Here is an 18226-nt window from a genome sequence, read left to right as displayed (position 1 = left end):
CAACTAAAAACAATAGAATCATGTTTATAGACTTCTGTGACTTGATTTAAACATTTCTAAGGTCTTAAAAACAACGTTTCTAAGATCATCATTAGCATATCTATTGTAGCCATTCATTTTCATTGCTGCGTAATATTCCATTTAGGAATAAACTGCAATTTATGCATTCTAGCATTGATGGACATTGATATTGTTGCTTTTTAGCTGTTGCAAACAATGCTGCTGTAAGCATTCTTGCAAACATCTTTTTGAATTTCTCTAGTGTATAACTAGAAGTTGTGTATCATTGCCCTAGGGTACCCACATGTTCTGCTTTACTAGGTAATGCTGGTCTGTTTTTGGAAGTGGTTGTACCAATTTACACTTCTTCTAGTATTATAGAAGTGCTTTGTTGTTCCATTTTCTTGCTGGTACTTGATATTATTAGACATATTTATATGTCTTTATCCATAGTATAGATACTTAATGTTTTCATTGTGGTTTTAATTAGCAGGGTTCCCCCTCCACACACCTTTTTTCCTTTTTTCTTTTTTCCTTGTACATACTTAAACAGCTTTCATAGTTTATTCACCACTCTGATAACATACAAAAATAAATAAGATGGATGGATTCTTAACCTCAGTTTGCATTTAGTTAAACTTACTTAATTGGAAGCTCCAAACTTTCTTCCATTAAAATATAGATTAGCTACATGAATTATTTATAACTATTTCTCTGTTTCAGTTTACTTATTTGAAAAGCAATGGGCTTTGACTAGTTAATATCTGGTGTCCCTTTTATTAGAGTTTGTAATTCATCCATCTAATGTTTCTTATTGGTTTTTGAAACTTAGAAATGTTATATTGTAGTTGTAAACTATAAAGTTTTGTTTTGCTTTTGTTTTTCATTAAAAAAATGTTGGGTTTGTTTCTGTAAGATGTAATGTTAGTTCTCCAAGGAACTCTCTCTTAGATGAATTTTCCAAGAAGATATTACTGTCTTTTATTTTTAAAATTCTTGAAATGCTGTTAAATCTATAAATTTGATCCTAACATATATGAATTATTCTTTCTCAGAGTGAAGATACACAACAGCAAATCATCAGGGAGACATTCCATTTGGTATCTAAGAGAGATGAAAATGTTTGTAATTTCCTAGAAGGAGGATTGTAAGTAAAGCATTTCATAGACATTTCTAATCTTTATTTATATGATTAAAATATATAATGTTTAATCAGTTTATCGTAAAAGTTTTCTAAGTTTGATTAATTGGATCAAGCGAATTAATTGCTGCCTATGTTAGCTATAAATCTTACTTAAAGAATTTTTTAAAGATATGCAACTTTTTTCTTTTTAAGAATTTTATAAAGTTATTTTATATAAAGGTATATATTTCTATAGCAAAAATTCAAACATTACAAGGAAGTATAAAATGTAAACTAAGAGTCTCCCTCTCCCAGCTTTAGTCCTTCTTCACAGTTTCTTGTGTAACCTAGAAAATTAAGTTTACATTGACTAACATGTAAAAGTAAGATCTTCAAACATTTTACTTACGGAATCAAACTATGTATGCTAGTTTGCATGTTGCTTGTTTTCACTTAATATTTTGAAAAGCTTTGCACACAAAGACATCTAGAACAATCTTATTTCTTTTTAATGACTACAAAGAGTTCCTTTGAGTGAATAGAACTGTTCATAAAGTTTTAAATGACCTCTGTTTTATTATTATAAAGAAGTCTGAAGTCTGCTTTTCAAATATAGGTCTATGTGTGTGCATGTATATATACAGGCATATCTATATAAATAGATTAGAATTCAGCTAATGTGTTTTTCTATTTTAAATAAGAGTTACTTATAGTTAACTTGCCAGCCACTATAAATAAATACTTTTAAATTAATGGGTTCCATGAAAACAGTTTGCTTTCAAATGGTTTTGTAATGTTCTCCCCAGGTTTATATTATTAATTTCTTAATAAGATATTTCCTCATTGACAATTCAAAAACTGAACTTTAACTGAGCCCCATTATGAATAATCACAGGTTAGTCAGAGAAACCTACACTTCTGTATTTTAAGGTGTACGACGCATATTATGAAAAATAGGATAGCAGAGAAGTCATTCTTACCTGACCATAAATTACTTATTATCATGTAGAAATTTTACTTTCATTCCATAAAAGGTTATATCATGCTGCACTTAAAGTTACACTTATAAATATATACTTATAATTTGTGAATTTTGCTGTTATCTCAAGATCTCCAATTTAATAGTCGAGCTGGGTATACCTGTTTTCTGTTTTTATATTTTAATTGTACTTATTTCTATAAACTTCTGTAGTTTAGTTCTCTAAGCTTCTGTAGTTCAGTTGTCCTTGCAGTAACTATTACTTCCCTCATCTCAACCTCTTAATCTTTTATCTCGTAGGAAACTTATCACACAGCACAGTGTGTACTGCATGTGGTAGACATACAAGAACCTGATTGGTCAAACCAGGGCATTGTTTGAAGTAAAAATTATAGCTTCACTTTGTGATTATTCTTTTCTAACCTTATAAAAAGTAGAAAGCAAATTCTGCATCATGGATGAGGCTACACATCTAGTTTAGTCATAGTTTTATCACTAACATTCTGATTTTCTCGATCAGGTAACTTAAATTCTTATACCTCTGTTTTCACCTCTGTAAAATGAGGAATTTGACTGAGAGGATTTCTAAAATTCTGTGGTTTTATATAATGTATTGTATTCTATATGAGAGTTTGTGTCAGTATTGATCAGTATTGAACTGTAGTTTAAAGATGAAATTCTATTTTTAAATGAAAAATACAAACTTGTCACATTAATATATTTGCTTTCTTTTAATAACATTAATAATCATTTGAAAGTTTCAAAAATTTGGTTTTCTTTTAAAGCAGAGCCAAACAAAGATTTAAGATAACCGCTAAATTGCTTATTTAGGGTAAAGCGAAGCCTGCTGTTTGTGCTCTTTTTATCTTCAAGGAACAATCGCAGTCACAGCCAATAAAAGTAATCTCAGGGAATCTTTAAAGTGCACATACATTTTTATATTGAATATTTTTTTTCTAGAAATATATCTTGCATAGTAGAAATTTTTTTGGTCAAATATTATTACCCCTTTTGCTATTAGATAGTGTATAAGTAAAGAAGTTGTTTCTACAGAATTTGTAAATTCATTGTTAGTTTTACTGAGTAAGTAAGTGATAGATGTTTTTTCCCATGTCTAATTTGATTGTTCAATTAGCTTTGGTTACATTTAGTCTTGATTTTATATTATGTTAGTGTTAAAGGGTCTTTTGAGGTGAACTAGTTATTGTAAACTTAATTATAAAATAACTATATTTAGCAAAATATAAGATGTTTGCAATGATTTCTAAATTATTTTTAAAATGCTATACTTTCAATCAACATAAGTAAAAACATTTGATAAAAGAACTGAGTATCTTTTAGCTCAGTTTTTTTTTTTTTCCATTTATATTCCAAAACTAAATGTATTTTTTTTGGAGATCTTAATGGGAAATCTGTCCAAATTTAAGAAGAAATGTCATTTTTTTTTTCTAGTTACTTATCATTCTTAACCTGTGTAACTCACTGTGACCAGTGAAGTTGAATCTAGTAAGCACTTACAAATGCCCTCTCATCTGATTTCTGCCAACTTCTCTTATCTCATTGTTTGCTTAATTTTTCTTTGTTGCAGGCTTTCTTTCTCTTCCCTGAACATCTGTATTTCTTGATGAAATGTCCTTTTTATTAGTTGTTACCTTTGCCTGAAATGCTGTTTTCTAAATTTTTTCATGGCAGGCTCATTATTTTTAGAATCCATCAATATGGTATCATCCTATTTTGATTCTCTCTATATAGCACCTTCTACTCTGGTAATTTTTTCTTACATATTTGTGTGTTTATTGTTCCTTACCCACTATCAGCTCCTGGCGCATAGTAGGTATTCAGTAGAGAGGTTAATGAGTGAAGGAATTAATTTTTAGCACTAACATCTTTTACTTGACATTTTTGGTAAAAACAACCTTCTTATTTTATAAAACTTACTCTGATACAAGTTTACTTGAATGTATGCCATTAAATGTTACCTTTCATTTTATAAAAGGTTTTAAAGCAAATTTTCAGTTTGCTTGAGCTAATGAAAATATTTTTCTTTTTGTTCATATAACATTCCAATTGTTTTGTTTTGTCCTATAGATTAATTGGAGGATCTGACAACAAACTGATTTATAGACATTATGCAACGTTATATTTTGTCTTCTGTGTGGATTCTTCAGAAAGTGAACTTGGCATTTTAGATCTAATTCAAGTAAGTTAACAAATTTGGCATATATAGTTTTAAAAACATACATTCTAAATTTTCTAAAATGATGTTTTGTTTGGTAAGAAAGTGTTTCATAATAGATATTGGGTGGATAAAAGAAAGATGAGAGATGTAAGAATGTGTAGACTAATTTAACCTGATTAAGACTAATCACAACTAATTCCCTCATGCCCCTTTTTTTCCTGTTCATGTAAGTCTACAGGAAGCCCAAGGCTCATGGGTCTTTTACCATACGTATCCAGATCTGACCCTAAAACCTACTTTTCTCTGTCTCCTGAAACTCTTTCATAATGTCTCTGGAGCTCAAGGTCAGTCATTAGCAAATTCTTCTTTATCTTCCATCTCTTCTGTTAATATTACCTTCACCTTTTTGCTCTAAGTTAAATCTGGTTTCCCTGATGACATTACTGTAACCCTCTCTAGTGGTAGCAGTTTTCTTTCACGGTTTCTTCATACTATTGAGTCTGGAGGTGTTCTTGCTTCTCATTGCTTTTTCCAGATCATTCTCTCTTCTAAAACACCTCCAAACTTTATCTTACGTTATCATACTATACCACTCATCCTGTTGCTGTAATCTTTCATTCCCATCTCCCATTCATTAGAGATTTTGTCAAAAGTTTTTTAACAAAAACTTTCAAGGGTCTGAGATTTTACCCTACTTGCAAGCTGAAAAGTTAACTACCACAGTTTCATGGATGCTTGCAGAAGATGAGAGATTTCTGGGCCAGAAACGAAACACTTTATTACTAACAGCAAAAGTGGTAGCCAAAGTAACAGCATTTGCTTACACTGGTTTTCAAGTCTCACTTCCCAAAATGCACGTGATACCTGCATAGACAGTGGATTGAACTATAGGAGAGGAAACCCAAGCTTAGGTTATTGGAATCTTTCATAATGGGCACTAAGCATGTTTGTCCTTGTGTAGGAGGAAGGGTAGGTAAACCTACCCTTTGCTTTGCAGGGAGACAGTCTATTTTCCACAGCTGTTTGCTATATAAGCTTGCTTTAAAAGATAGACCACGGTAAAGTTAGTAACTCTGCTCACATTATGTGCAGAAACGGGAGACCCCCGGGAGAACTGTTGACTGCATTCATTCCTGTAATACTTCTGTTGTAATTCCTGGTGATTTCAGTGTTCTTGTGGACAATTCTTCTAGTACACTGGTGTCTTCAAATGTGGAATTCCTCTTCCCCAGAGAATTTTCCTCTCTACGCCACCTCACTGCTCATTTCTAGATCTCGTGTTTTTCCACAGCTCAATTCTTTCACCATTTCAATTTCACAGTTTCACTCTACTACCTCTTGTCTTTCATATCACAATTTCTATTACTCCAACAATTCTTTGAACCTATTGGCATCTTCACTCTTATAAATCTCTCAGTTTTATCACTGCCCCGATCCTCCTCATGTCTTACTTTCCTTAGCCAGCTTAAATTCTATGGCCAGTCATGATAACCGTAGCTTTCTACATGCTCAGTTCTTTCCATGTACTTAAACATTTGAACATACTCAGAGAGAAAAAAAAAACAGCCATACTTACTGACCTCACTTTAAATTCATGAACTCCTATCAGGTTTTCAGCTTTATAGTTGCTGAGCCAAAGGTTTTCATCAGTCCTTCTTTATTAAAGATTATTACTCTCTTCATGAAATATTTTCTTTACTTGACTTCTAGGATACCTTACTTGCCTGTTTTTCATCCTGCTTCTGTAGTTGGCTTCATATCAGTTTCCTAGTCTTTCCTACCTCCTCTTTGGCAAATCCTACTGGATATACAGAATCCGACCACTTATTACTCTCTGTACTACCAATAATTTGACCTAAACCACTACTAGCTCTTGCCTTAAGTAGTTTTCAGACTGGTATTCCTGCTTACACTGTCTTTTCCCTCTAGTCTTTTCTCAGTGTAACAGCCAAAGTGATGATATTGAAATACATTGCATCTTATGCTCTTCTATTCCAAACTCTTCAGTGGCTTCCCTTCTCATTCAGAGGTGAACTACCTTGCAAATGATGCACAAGATACCACATGATTTGACTCCCCTCCTCATACCCTACTCCTATCTTACTTCGTCTTCTACTCCTTTTTCTTTTGCTCTATCCCCATTGGCCTCCTTGCTAGTCCTCAGATATGCCAGGCATGCTTCTACCTCAGAATCTTTGTACTTGCTATTCTTTCTACCTAGACTGTTCTTCCATTTGATATTCCTATGGCTAGCTCCATAATTCTTTCAGTTCTTGTCCCAGATGTCACCTTCTCAGTGTGGTATTCTCTGGCCCTTCTCTTTGACATGTTCTAACCCCTTTCATGCTTTATTATTCTTTTTCTTAGTACCTATCACCATTTAATATACTATATATTTGACTACGTTTATATTATTTATTGTCATTTAGCCTTACAAGGGCATAAGCTCTATTAGGGCCAGGATTTTTTTGTTTATTTTGTTCACTGATTTATCTCTAGTGTGTAGAAAGGTCTTGGCACATAGTAGGTCCTCAGAAGATAATTGTTGAATGAATGAATGTATTTAATGCCCGATATTTAACATTCTTTATAAAATAAGTGAAACAAAACCCAAAGGTTAATTAGAAAGAAGAGTTAGCTAGAAAAATATAGTAGTTGCTATGTTTTTTTTTTTTTTTTAATCTTAGTGCTGGTTACATTAAGATGTTTAATTTGTGAAAATCATTAAGCTCTATATATACTTAAGGTTTTCATACTTTCTGTTTGTTATGATATTATATTAAAATTTAAAAATTAGCTCTGACAATAAAAAAATGTAGTTGCTACAAATAATTGTATTGCATTAAAATTACCATGAGGGAATGCTCTGAATATATATTTTCTTTCCTTGACCTGGGATAGTGCAAAACTGTAGAGATATAGTGTAGGTAAGTTGTAGATTAGAGAAAGCTACATATGAAAAGGAAGTTTTCTTTGCTTGAAATCAGCGAGGAGGAGGCATGGTTTGAGATCTAATCTACAGGAAATGAGAAATTAATTAAAGTAGAGAAGTTTGGTAATAATTTTATGTACCAGCACTGAAAAATATTAGAAGTGCTTAGATTAAGGCTTTAAGTACCAAAATATTATTAATAAAGGAGAAAAGAACAAGTGATTAGTGGAGCTGTCAATATGCCAGATTATTCCTGAATCCATAATTCTGGGCTTTGAGGAAGAGCTAGATATCTGAGTCATATGAAACTACAAAGTAATCATGAAAAACATTCTTGGTATGCTTTTCTTAATTGGCGGTGAGGACATGACACTTTTAATATAAACATGAATATATTAAGGTAAACATATATATTATAAGGTAGAATAGAAATTTTTTTGTAATATTAAAAGCTGTAAGAGGAGATCAAAGAACTTTTGAGCTTGAGGTGGATATGCTTCAAGATCCCTTAGATATATATATATTTACTTTTCTCCTGGGAACTACTTGAGAAACACTGCTAAGTTTTCCTGTGTTTTGTTTTGCCAAAGGCTTCCCTAATGAAGAAAGAGAATCCAACTTTTACATATATATATGTATTGGTAACAGTTAAAAGTTGATCAGAACTCTATTGCATTGCCTTTTAACTTTCATTCATTATTATATTTCTTGGTTTATCCTATATAGGTAGTAGTTAATTTATTATACCATTTTTTCAAAGAAGCTTTGTATTTTTTTTAGAACATGATTTTTTAATGTGGGACTTTATATTTCTCAATTATCCATGGCTGAAGAGAATGGTAGATATATACACTATATTCCAAAACTGTTTTTTTAATTTTCCTGAGGTAACTACTATTGTTACAAGAGGAAAAACAAAACTAATCTGTTTCAAATTTAGTCTGTTTTATTGAAGAGAAATATTACAATTAAGAAAGACTAAAATAGGAGGTGCAAAAAAGAAAAAAATGGTGTAGGTGATAGAGGCTCTGTTCATCCCTCTGGCAACCAAATCAAAATTGTGATGGAAACAAGGAGCAGCAGCAAGGAAAAAATCACCTGGGATCTTGATGAACAAGCCATACAGCTAGGGAGAAATCTAAGAAAGCTCCCTGCAACGGCAGACGGTAGGACAGGGCGAGCATGCGGGGTTGTGTTGTCTCAAGTGACTGAGCGAGATGAAGGCTGCGGCAGCAGCAGCGACAGCGGTAGCCTCCTCTTTAAGGGACTGAGTCCACAGTTGGACTTTCATAGTGATGAATCTGCTCGCTCTGAGCACAAGTGCAAATTCAGCTGCACTCCAGGGACACCAGGGATTTACAGGGAGGCACTGTCGGAGGGCCGAGGCAAGACTCTCTAAGTACAGAAGTGCCGGCTGTATCCATTGTTCCCTGTTGAGCTCTCCCTGCTACCAGTGCACTGACACAGCGCCACCATAGCCTAGACGTTATCAAATTGGATACAGCCATTTGCGACAACATGGATGGACCTCGAGATAATCATGCTAAGCAAAATAAGCCAGACAGAGAATGTTGAAAATCACATGGTATTACTTATATGTGGGATATAAACCTAAAAGCAACAGATAAACAGGACAAACAAACAGAGACTCACGGACATGGACTATAAGAGGGTAGGGGGTCGGGGAGGAGGGAAGAGGTAGATGGGGTAAAGGGAGTCAAATATAAGGGGTTAGGGGGAGGGTGAAGTGGGTAAAGGGAATCAAATATATGGTAGCTGAAGGAAACTGGACTTTGAGTGGTAAACACACAATAGAATGTACAGATGTCAAATTATAATGGACAGTTGAAAATTATATAATTGTATTAACCAATGTTATCCCAATAAACTTAATTAAAAAGAGAGAGAATGAGAGACAGACAGAGACAGAGAGAGAGAGAACGAACTGGATAACAGACATCGCTCCTCCCAGAGGATTCCATGAAACTCTGCCTCCCCCAACTTGCAGCCCCACCCAAGCCAACCCAAACCACATCCAGGTGGATCACCAAGTGCCTAGACTCACACTGGAGGCAGCTGGCCTCGGTTTCTAGTGTGGCCTTTTCAGGCAACTCTAAGCACAGCATCCATGGATTGCTTGCTGAATCTTAACAGGTGGCCCTGGAGGGGCAGAGGCTTGAACCCCTCTCAGGACTGTACCACTAGACACCTACTTCACAAATCCACACCAATACGACCAGGAGACTTAGGAGCTTTGCTTAGTTCATAGAAACGGACATGGAAGGGCAGCCAAAATGGGAAGACAGAGAAGCAGAAACCATTTAAGAGAACAGAACAGAGATCCAGAAATAATGGAGTCAAGTAATCTAACAGATGCAGAGTTCAAAACACTGGTTATAAAAATGCTCAAAGAACTTTTGGGAAATGTAGATAAATTCAATGAGAACGTCAACAAAGAGAGAAAAAACATAAAAACGAAAATGGAAATTATAAAAGGGAACCAGTCTGAGATGAAGAACATGTTATCTGAGATGAGAAATATATTAAATGGAATAAACAAAGAAATAAAGTGAAGAAGGAAGAGGATCAAATTACCTATCTAGAGGACGGGAAAGCCAAAGACAATTAGAATGGCAAGAAAAAAGATGCCAAGACTTTAAAAATAATTTAAGGAGCATATGGGACACTATTAAAGGTCAAAATATCCATCTCATCGGCCTTCCTGAAGGAAAACAAGGTGTTGAACAGCTATTTAAAGAAATAATAATGGAAAACTTCCCTAACCTGGTGAAGGAAATAGACATACAATCCCAGGAAGCTCAGAAAACCCCAAAAAGCAGGGATCCAAAGAGGCTACACCAAGACACATCATAAGTAAAATGCCAAAGGTTAAATATGAAGAAAGAATCTTAAAAGCAGCAAGAGAAAAGCAGATAGTTAACTACAAGGGAACACTGGCAACTGATTTCTCAAAAGAAGCTATGCAGGACAGAAGGGCTTGGCACAGAATAATCAACATGATGAAGACCCAGGATCTACAACCAAGAATACTTTATCCAGCAAAACTGTCATTTTGAGTTGAAGGACAGATAAAAAGCTTTCCAGACAAAAATAAGCTAAAGAAATTTATCACCACCAAGTCGGTATTACAGGAAATGTTGGAGGGACTTCTTTAAGAAGAAAAAACATGTTTCAAAAACAGGAATAAAGAATATTAGCAACTACATTCCTATCAATAAGTACCTTAAATGGAAAAGAATTAAGTGCTCCAACGAAAAGATAGAGCGGATGAATGGAAAGGAAAACAAGACCCCTACATGTTGCCTATAAGAGACTCACTTCAGATTAAAAGACACACACACAATAAAAGGAAGGGGATGGAAAAGATACTGCTTTGATGGACCTAGAAGGTATTTAAGTTAGAAAGGCAAAGATAAACACTATGTGATTTCACTTATATGGGGAATCTAAGGAATAAAAAGAACAAAGTAATCTAAAGCAGACTCACCAATATAGAGAACAGTCTGGTGATGGGAAGAGGGAAGGGTTGGGAGAAAGGGGTGAAGGGTTAAAGAAGTATAAATTAGTAGCTGATGGATGTTCATGGGGATGGGAGCATGGCATGGGGAATGCAGTTAGCATTAATATGTTGGCTAGGTGGAGGATTGGGAGGGAAGGAGCAATTGAGACATTGTATGAACTATATAGATGTCTAACCAATGTATTGTATACTTGAAATTAATTAAATAAGTTAAAAATGAAAACGTGAATTTGTTTAAGAAGAGGCAAATCAGAAGTATTTTACATTTGTGTACTGAGCTTTAAGTTGTCATCATTGATTATTATTTTGATGCTGTGGCCCATCTTAATGGTTACGAGAGCATAGTTGTTATATCTCAGAAGGGAGTCATACAGAGAGTTGCCAAAGGACAAATATCCTTTTATCATATTTGAAGTAAACTCTGTTATGTGTTTGTGGAAAGTAGAAACTGTTGTGTTTTGCAAATTTTTTTAGCTATGACTATTCAAATGTTGATTCTTGATATTTCAAATTTGTCTCTATACTATATAAAATAAAGAAAAGAGAATTTCAGGAGAATTGTGTTATCTTCCCATTGCTAATGTAGGCTAGAACTGTTTTTGCAAGATTATATTGAGTTACACATGTCGAACTATTCATGTCAAAAAAAAAAGATAAGTTCTATAATTTATCTTACAGGGACTAATTCTGCCACATGTTCGAAGTTCTGTGGTTTCTGTCTTTCCCCTGTGATTACCATAGATCATTTAATACTTAAGAGGGAGTGCTGAGCATGCATGAGTCAGTCACTTGTAAAAGCATTGGTTGAGTGAACAAAGATGGAAAGGAGTAACTTATTGTTTCTATTTTTGTTTCATGTAACAGCTTTTTAGAGCTTATTTAGAACTGATTTCTTGTTTTGTCCATCCTCTAGTTTTGAGAAAGGCAATTGTAATATAAAAAGCAAACACGGAAAAGTATAAACTAAGAGTTCAGATCAAAACCTCGTGGTTGTGCACGTTCTTTAGAGAATGGATCAAGAAATTTTAATAAACATCAACATGTAATTACTAAACATATGCTTAATTTTGGTATTTTGAACATTAGAAACAATACCATTTAAATGATCATAGAAGCATCTATTTTTATGTAAAGATTTTTTGTAAATTCATACATTGTCCCAAATTTGACTTATGTAAAATCTGAGAGAAGGCATTATTAGTAAATTTCTTATGTCACTAAATTGAAGAATCAGCTTCTGTTTTCTATGTGTCTTTGTTTAATTCTTTGTAAGTTGAGGGAAAAAGGCGATCCTTTTTTGTTTTTGGTGTGTACTATTTTAGTGTGATATTGACTGCCATATAAACAAATTTCAGAGTTGATAGCTTTTCTTAGAGTCCTTTCTGCTGTAGCTTATCTTCATTGGGAATGTTAAAATATTTACAGAGTGAGAATAGAAGTTTATTAAATATTAATGTTGGTCGTTTGAGTTATTTATAAGCAGTCATATTGTCCTCAATTAATTTATTACACCAAGCTGATAATGGGGCATGAAAGTTCACTAGATAATTCTATTTTCTGTTGTTTTCTGCACCACATATAACAATTACAGTAGTATCAGTCTTGTTCAGTTGTAGTTAGGAAAAATTGACAACAGCTAAACTTTTTTTTAGGTGTAGAAAGATAAATTTTGACCATCGTATTAGAATACATGTATAAATTGGAGTACCATGTATAGCATTTGTAATTACTATGGCACCGTGTATTAGGCTAGCTTTTTGAATTTGGTTATGGCTGCTGATGCTAATTTAATTTAGTGTGAGATTGAGCATATCATTTAATCTTTATAGATTTTGAGCTTTTTCACCTGTCAAATTTGACTGTTTCAGTATACAGACCTGTGAAGTTGTTAGAAAGATCAGTGGATTAAAGCAAGCAAGTAGTAGTTAAAATCATTCTGGCTCTGCTTTGTCATAGCTATATAACTTTGGGCAAGTTATTTAACCTCTTTGACTCTTATTTTCCTCATCTGCAATATGGGGTAATACTAATAATACCAACTCATAGAGTAGGTGCAGGTTTTGAAAAAAATGTTTTCTGTGAAGCTCGTGGCTAAATTACTGATATGTAGGAGTCATTGTTTTTAGCTAACATCGTCATTAAAGCATATATTTATAAGGAAGGCATATAAAGGATTTTATTAGTATACAAACTGAATTGGATAAACTAGTCCTTTTATATGTTTTTCATTTTTACAGGAATTTGTGAATCTTTTAATTCTGTGTGTATGATGGTCTAGGATGAACTCTACATGGTAATAGAGTTAATGTAATAAGAAATAGGCTTAATTGAGGAAACTTGTAAGCCAAGAATACTTTGAGGAAAAATCTCCTATTCCCATTGTCACATAGGAAATTATGCTGAGATAGGTACTACCTTAACATAGAATGGTGTGCCAGTGGAGGCTTCACTCCATCCCATTCCACATCATTGTTCTACCTTATTATAAGGGTAGGCTTGAAAGCACTCTTGTCAGCAGTATGACATATACACTACTTAAGCTTTAGGCTATGTAGATTTAGGTGCCACCTGTTTTTGAAAATTGTCTGGGAAACTCAGTTGACTAGCACATGAGGACTGTGAGAGGTTGCATTTTCTTTATTGAGAGGGAGGTTGGTGAATAAACCCCCGATCTCCTGGAAAAATGAGTTCTAGTGCAGTGCCTCCTGCTGGAGAAAGAGGGAATCCTGGCGCTATTGGCTTATCTTCCAGGCAGTCCAGAGCGAATGCCCAGGATCGTTTTAGGAAAATTGTTCTTGCTATACTATACTATATTATCAGAGTAGTAAACTTCTCGTTTTTAATAATATTTTTTTCTTATATATATGTGGGAATCAAAAAAGGTTTTCTATGAACAATTTAAAATACACACTGCTAGAGCAATTCAGCATTCCTAAGATTCTTTTCCTATATTACTTTCTTGTTGAAAAGTCTAAGTTCCAATAATTGGAAATGTAAAGTTTACTTTTCAGTTATTTTGTTGCTACTTCTTGATGGTAAATCCTGGTGTCAAATTTAGTGATACTTCTATTCTAATTTGCATGTTCTGTTGGCATCTCAGCAGTCCTCTTGGAAGGCATCATAGTGTCAAATTGGTATTTGGAGTCAGACAGTATGGATTTGAATATTGGCTCTGCCATCTCATACTTATATACCTTTGAGCAAATCACATAGCCTTATCCATCCCCAATTTTCTTGTCTTTCCTTTTATTTCTTCTTTGACCCAGTCATTCTTTAGTAGCATATTGTTTAATCTCCACATATCTGTATGTTTTCACACTTTCTGTTTGGAGCTAATCTCCAGTTTTAGAACACTATGATCAGAGGATATGCTTGCTTTAATTTCAGTCTTCTTAAATTTGTTGAGGCTAATTTTGTGTCCCAACATGTGGTTTATCCTTGAGAATGTTTCATATACACTAGAGAAGAAAGTATAAACCGCCGTTTTGGGGTGAAAGGCTCTGTAAATGTCAATTATGTCCATTTGGTGTAATGTGTCTTTTAAGCTGATATTTCCTTATTGATTTTCTGTTTGGACTATCTAGCCATAGCTGTCTATGGAGTGTTTAGGTCCTCTACTATAATTGTGTTTTTGTCAGTTTCTCCTTTTAGTTCTGTTAATAGTTGCTTTTCTCAGGGAGGAATTAGATCTAGATGAGGAAAGTGCACTTTGAACTGTGTTTTTCAATTTTTTTTCCTACCCTGTCTTCTTGATTCTCCAAATTTAACATCTTCTGTATAACCACAGGACAGTGATTAAAATCAGGAAATTAACATCGATACTGTTAATTTTTTCTGAGCTTTAGACCTTATACAGAATTTGCCAGTTGTCCCATTAATATCATTTTTTTTCATTCAGAGTTCAGTTCGTGTCTCATACTTCATTAAGTTTTCATGTGTCCCAAGTCTCCTTTACTCTATAATAGTTCTTCATTTTTGTCTTTTATTCACGTCTTTCATATCTTGATCTTTTGAAGAGTATTGGCCAGTTATTTTGTCGAATATTCCTCAGTTTGGATTTGTTTAATGTTTCTTAATGATTAAATTTGGTGTATATATATTTTGGGCAAAAATACTACAGAAGCGATGTTATGTCCTTTTCAGTGTATCAGGAGGTACATGATGTCATTTTTGTCCCATTACTTGTGATATTTATTCTGATTCCTTGGTTAGGGTGACGCCTGTCCAGTTTACTATAAACGTCCATTTTCCCTTTTTGCTTAAAAGTTTTGTATGGGGAATATTTTTGAAACTATATAAATATCCTTTTTCTAAATATATTTTTGGTCATTAATTTTAACATCTATTGATTCTTGCCTGAAAGAATTATTATTGTGGTATTTGCCAAACGGTGATTTTTCCATCCTGCCTTCTCTATTTATTAGTTGAAATTCTTATTTTGGTCTAAATCATTGCTCAAAATATCAGTTGTATCGTGTTCAATTATAGGTAGAATAGCTTTCAAGGCCAAATACTATTTTTAAAAATAACTTTTGCTTGGAAGTTTAAAGATAATTCTAACAATTTATGTCAATATAAATTTTTTTAAAATGTTCTCATGAGTAAGTTTTGATCAAAGAAAGAGATAATCAGAGGCTACTTTCATTTTTAAATTAATATTTTATATATTAGCCTTACAAATTCAAAACCTAAGTTCTTCCTTAAACTTCTACATTTAACATACAAATCATATTAAGTCACTTTAATTGAGGGGCTACAATGTAATTAAATTTCCTGTAGTATAAGTAGTCTTTGTTTTCATAGTACTGTGTTAATGTGGGTGGTAGTATGGAAAGTAAAATTGCGCTTTATACTTTTATGTATTTTCCAAGTTTTTACAATAACCACTTCTTACTACATTAAAAACGAAGTGCTATTTTTTATTGTTATTGAACGGATTATTTCCCAGTGAATAAGAATGTAGGTTCTGCAATAAGACTTTCTGGATTTTAAGTCAGGACTCTACTACCTATCTACGTTGGTAGTTAACATTTTGCTTTGGGTTACTTCTCTGCAAAAGTTGATAATAAAAGTACCTACCCATGGGATTATTGTGAAGGATTAAATAAAATAATGTATTTAAATCACTTGGAACAGTAGCAATGCCATAATAGTATATACTCAAAAAATGCTAGCTTTTTAAAAGAGAAGTAAATCACACAAAAAGAATTATTGATGTGATGATCTCTTTCTGAATCATTATGACATGAATAATAGAAGGCAGTCTTTTCATCAACTCTTAATTTCTTCATATTGAAATTGAGAGTTTAGTATCTGTAACATACCTGTAGCAAATGCATAATAAATGTCTGTTTTTACTAAGATTGTCATCATTGGTACATCAGTGTGTCCAGGTCAGGTTTAGTGGAAATCCAGTCCCAGATCCAGTTGTATGCCAAATTAGGTGCTGTGTACGTACCTTAAACACCATACTTTAAAGATTCTGAATATTACATACTATGGTACATATTGGAATATGTACCTAGGCTACACTCATAGTTCATCTTCAAAGGTAATTGATCTGATTTTAAGTTCAGTCTGTCTTCTCTAGCTTTATTGGTACATTTTCAGTGGTGTTTTCTTGGTTTGAGCTAAAGTAGTAACTCTAGAACATCTTGCTGCTGACTAAGAAAATAATTTTTTCACAGATCTCTTGGCATTTTATCAGTATTCTTAAGTTTATTCCTCCTATTCTTGGGTTTAAGACTTTTCTTGTCTTATAGTATATCAGTTTAATATTATAAATAGATTGGAAACAGTAGGGTCAGTTCCTCTTGAAATTTAACAGAAGTCCCCAAACCTAGAAATTCTAAAGCTAGGGAAGGATGGGGTGTCTGCCAAATAAGTGATATTGCTTAAGGATATTTTGTGGCATCTATTTTTATTGTACCCAGTACCCATTTTTATTTCTCTATATGTATATAGTGTTATAGTACTAGCTAATTACGTTGAATACTATTTCCAGTGAGACACTGTTCTAAGCCCTTTATATTTATTCATTTAATCACTGAAACAACTCTTTGGTATAGGTGCCATGTTTATGCCCAAGTGAAGAAACTGAGGCTTAAAGTTAACTTGCCCCAGATTTCATAGTTAGAGGCTAAATTGGAATATTAATAGAGACATGCTAAAGGTTGTGCTCCTTAAATACTCTTACTTGCTAAGTTGCTTCATAATAAATTCCTCTTATCCTTCATGGCCTGGATTTATAGATTTGTAATTAAAGATAAATGAAATACAAGAAAGTTCTGTTGATAGAAGAGTATGGGGAAAGGAGATTCTGTTTACATGTGAATGGCATTTTTCTGAATATCTTTTTTTTATATTTATTTTATATTTATTTTTAGAAAACTAGGTAATTATTAAAATGAAAGAAAATTTAAAATACAGTTATCTTAGTAAATTAAAAGTAATTTTTTTCCCACTAGCTTTTGAATTCCTTGAGATTAATGAGTAGATGTTTAGTGCATGATTATATTGAAATGACTTGAAACTCTCTAATTTTTAAAATGAAACACAAGAGGGTGCTATTTACCATTCGCTACCAGTTTCTCTTGAAATATAGTGCAACAGCAGTTTTATTAATTTTTTGTCATTGGTGGTAGTGATGGTCTGGCTAGAATCCCGAAGGTCCATTAATTTGTTTTTCTTAATTTCTTTAGTTTGTAGATAGTTTTGTATTGGCCTTGTCCATGTAATAGATAAACAGTGTATCTACCTTTGGGCTTTAGATATCTAATTATATTAAATCATTTTTGCATAAATCAAAAGAAAAATAATGGAAAGTTTTTTTTTAAAACCAAACTTAGCATTTGAATGCATGATATTTTAGGAATTCTTTTCCTAAATTAAGAACATGTAATTATAATGACATTTTGCTGCAGGGTACTTTTTAAAAAGTATTCACATTTTTCATAAGTGGTGCTGTTCTGGTTTAAATATTGACATTTTTTTTCTAAGTTAACAACCAAATCACAAAGTTTTGATAGCCTCAGCATGTAGTTACCTTGCTTTTATATCAGCACTTATCAGCAGAATTATAATTCTTTATTTTAATTTTATAATCACATGTTTTGAACAGCCAGAGGAACAATAACAGTTTCCATTAGATGTGTTTTGGGCACTTTGCTGAAACCTTTATCTCAGTCATTTACCTGACTCTTTAAGATAAACCAGAGAGGTAGGTAGTTTTATCACTATTTTATAGTTCTGGTATTTGGAGGAGTTAAGTGATGTTCAGGCTCACATAGGTAGGTAGAAGCATAGCAGGAGTTTGAAGCCAGGTCTTTCTGGTTTCCTTACCCACTGTACCATACTGCCTCTGTAGGCAGCTTTTTTTTTTTTTTTTTTTTTTACCACTCCATAGTTCACCAGTGCCACACATAATGCTACCTAGAATTTATTTTTTCTTTGCCCAACATAATCTGCACATT

The 18226-nt window shown here is 33.2% G+C and overlaps 1 protein-coding gene across 4 annotated transcripts in view; it reads left to right on the top strand.

Annotated features, from left to right (window-relative positions):
* The window catches only part of AP3S1 (adaptor related protein complex 3 subunit sigma 1), a 57802-nt gene that overhangs the window by 16226 nt on the left and 23350 nt on the right, over positions 1-18226 (top strand). For all 4 annotated transcript variants that reach the window (XM_036225651.1, XM_016120890.2, XM_016120891.2 and 1 more), the window contains exons 2-3: positions 1056-1147; positions 4191-4302. In XM_036225651.1, coding sequence (XP_036081544.1) covers positions 1056-1147; positions 4191-4302 — 204 coding nt within the window. The remainder of the gene's footprint in view (positions 1-1055; positions 1148-4190; positions 4303-18226) is intronic.

This window comes from Rousettus aegyptiacus, unplaced genomic scaffold, assembly GCF_014176215.1.
Source record: "Rousettus aegyptiacus isolate mRouAeg1 unplaced genomic scaffold, mRouAeg1.p scaffold_m13_p_8, whole genome shotgun sequence".
Classification (NCBI taxonomy): domain Eukaryota; kingdom Metazoa; phylum Chordata; class Mammalia; order Chiroptera; family Pteropodidae; genus Rousettus; species Rousettus aegyptiacus.
Note: the sequence above shows the minus strand (reverse complement) of the source record. Positions and strands in the feature narration are given on the sequence as shown.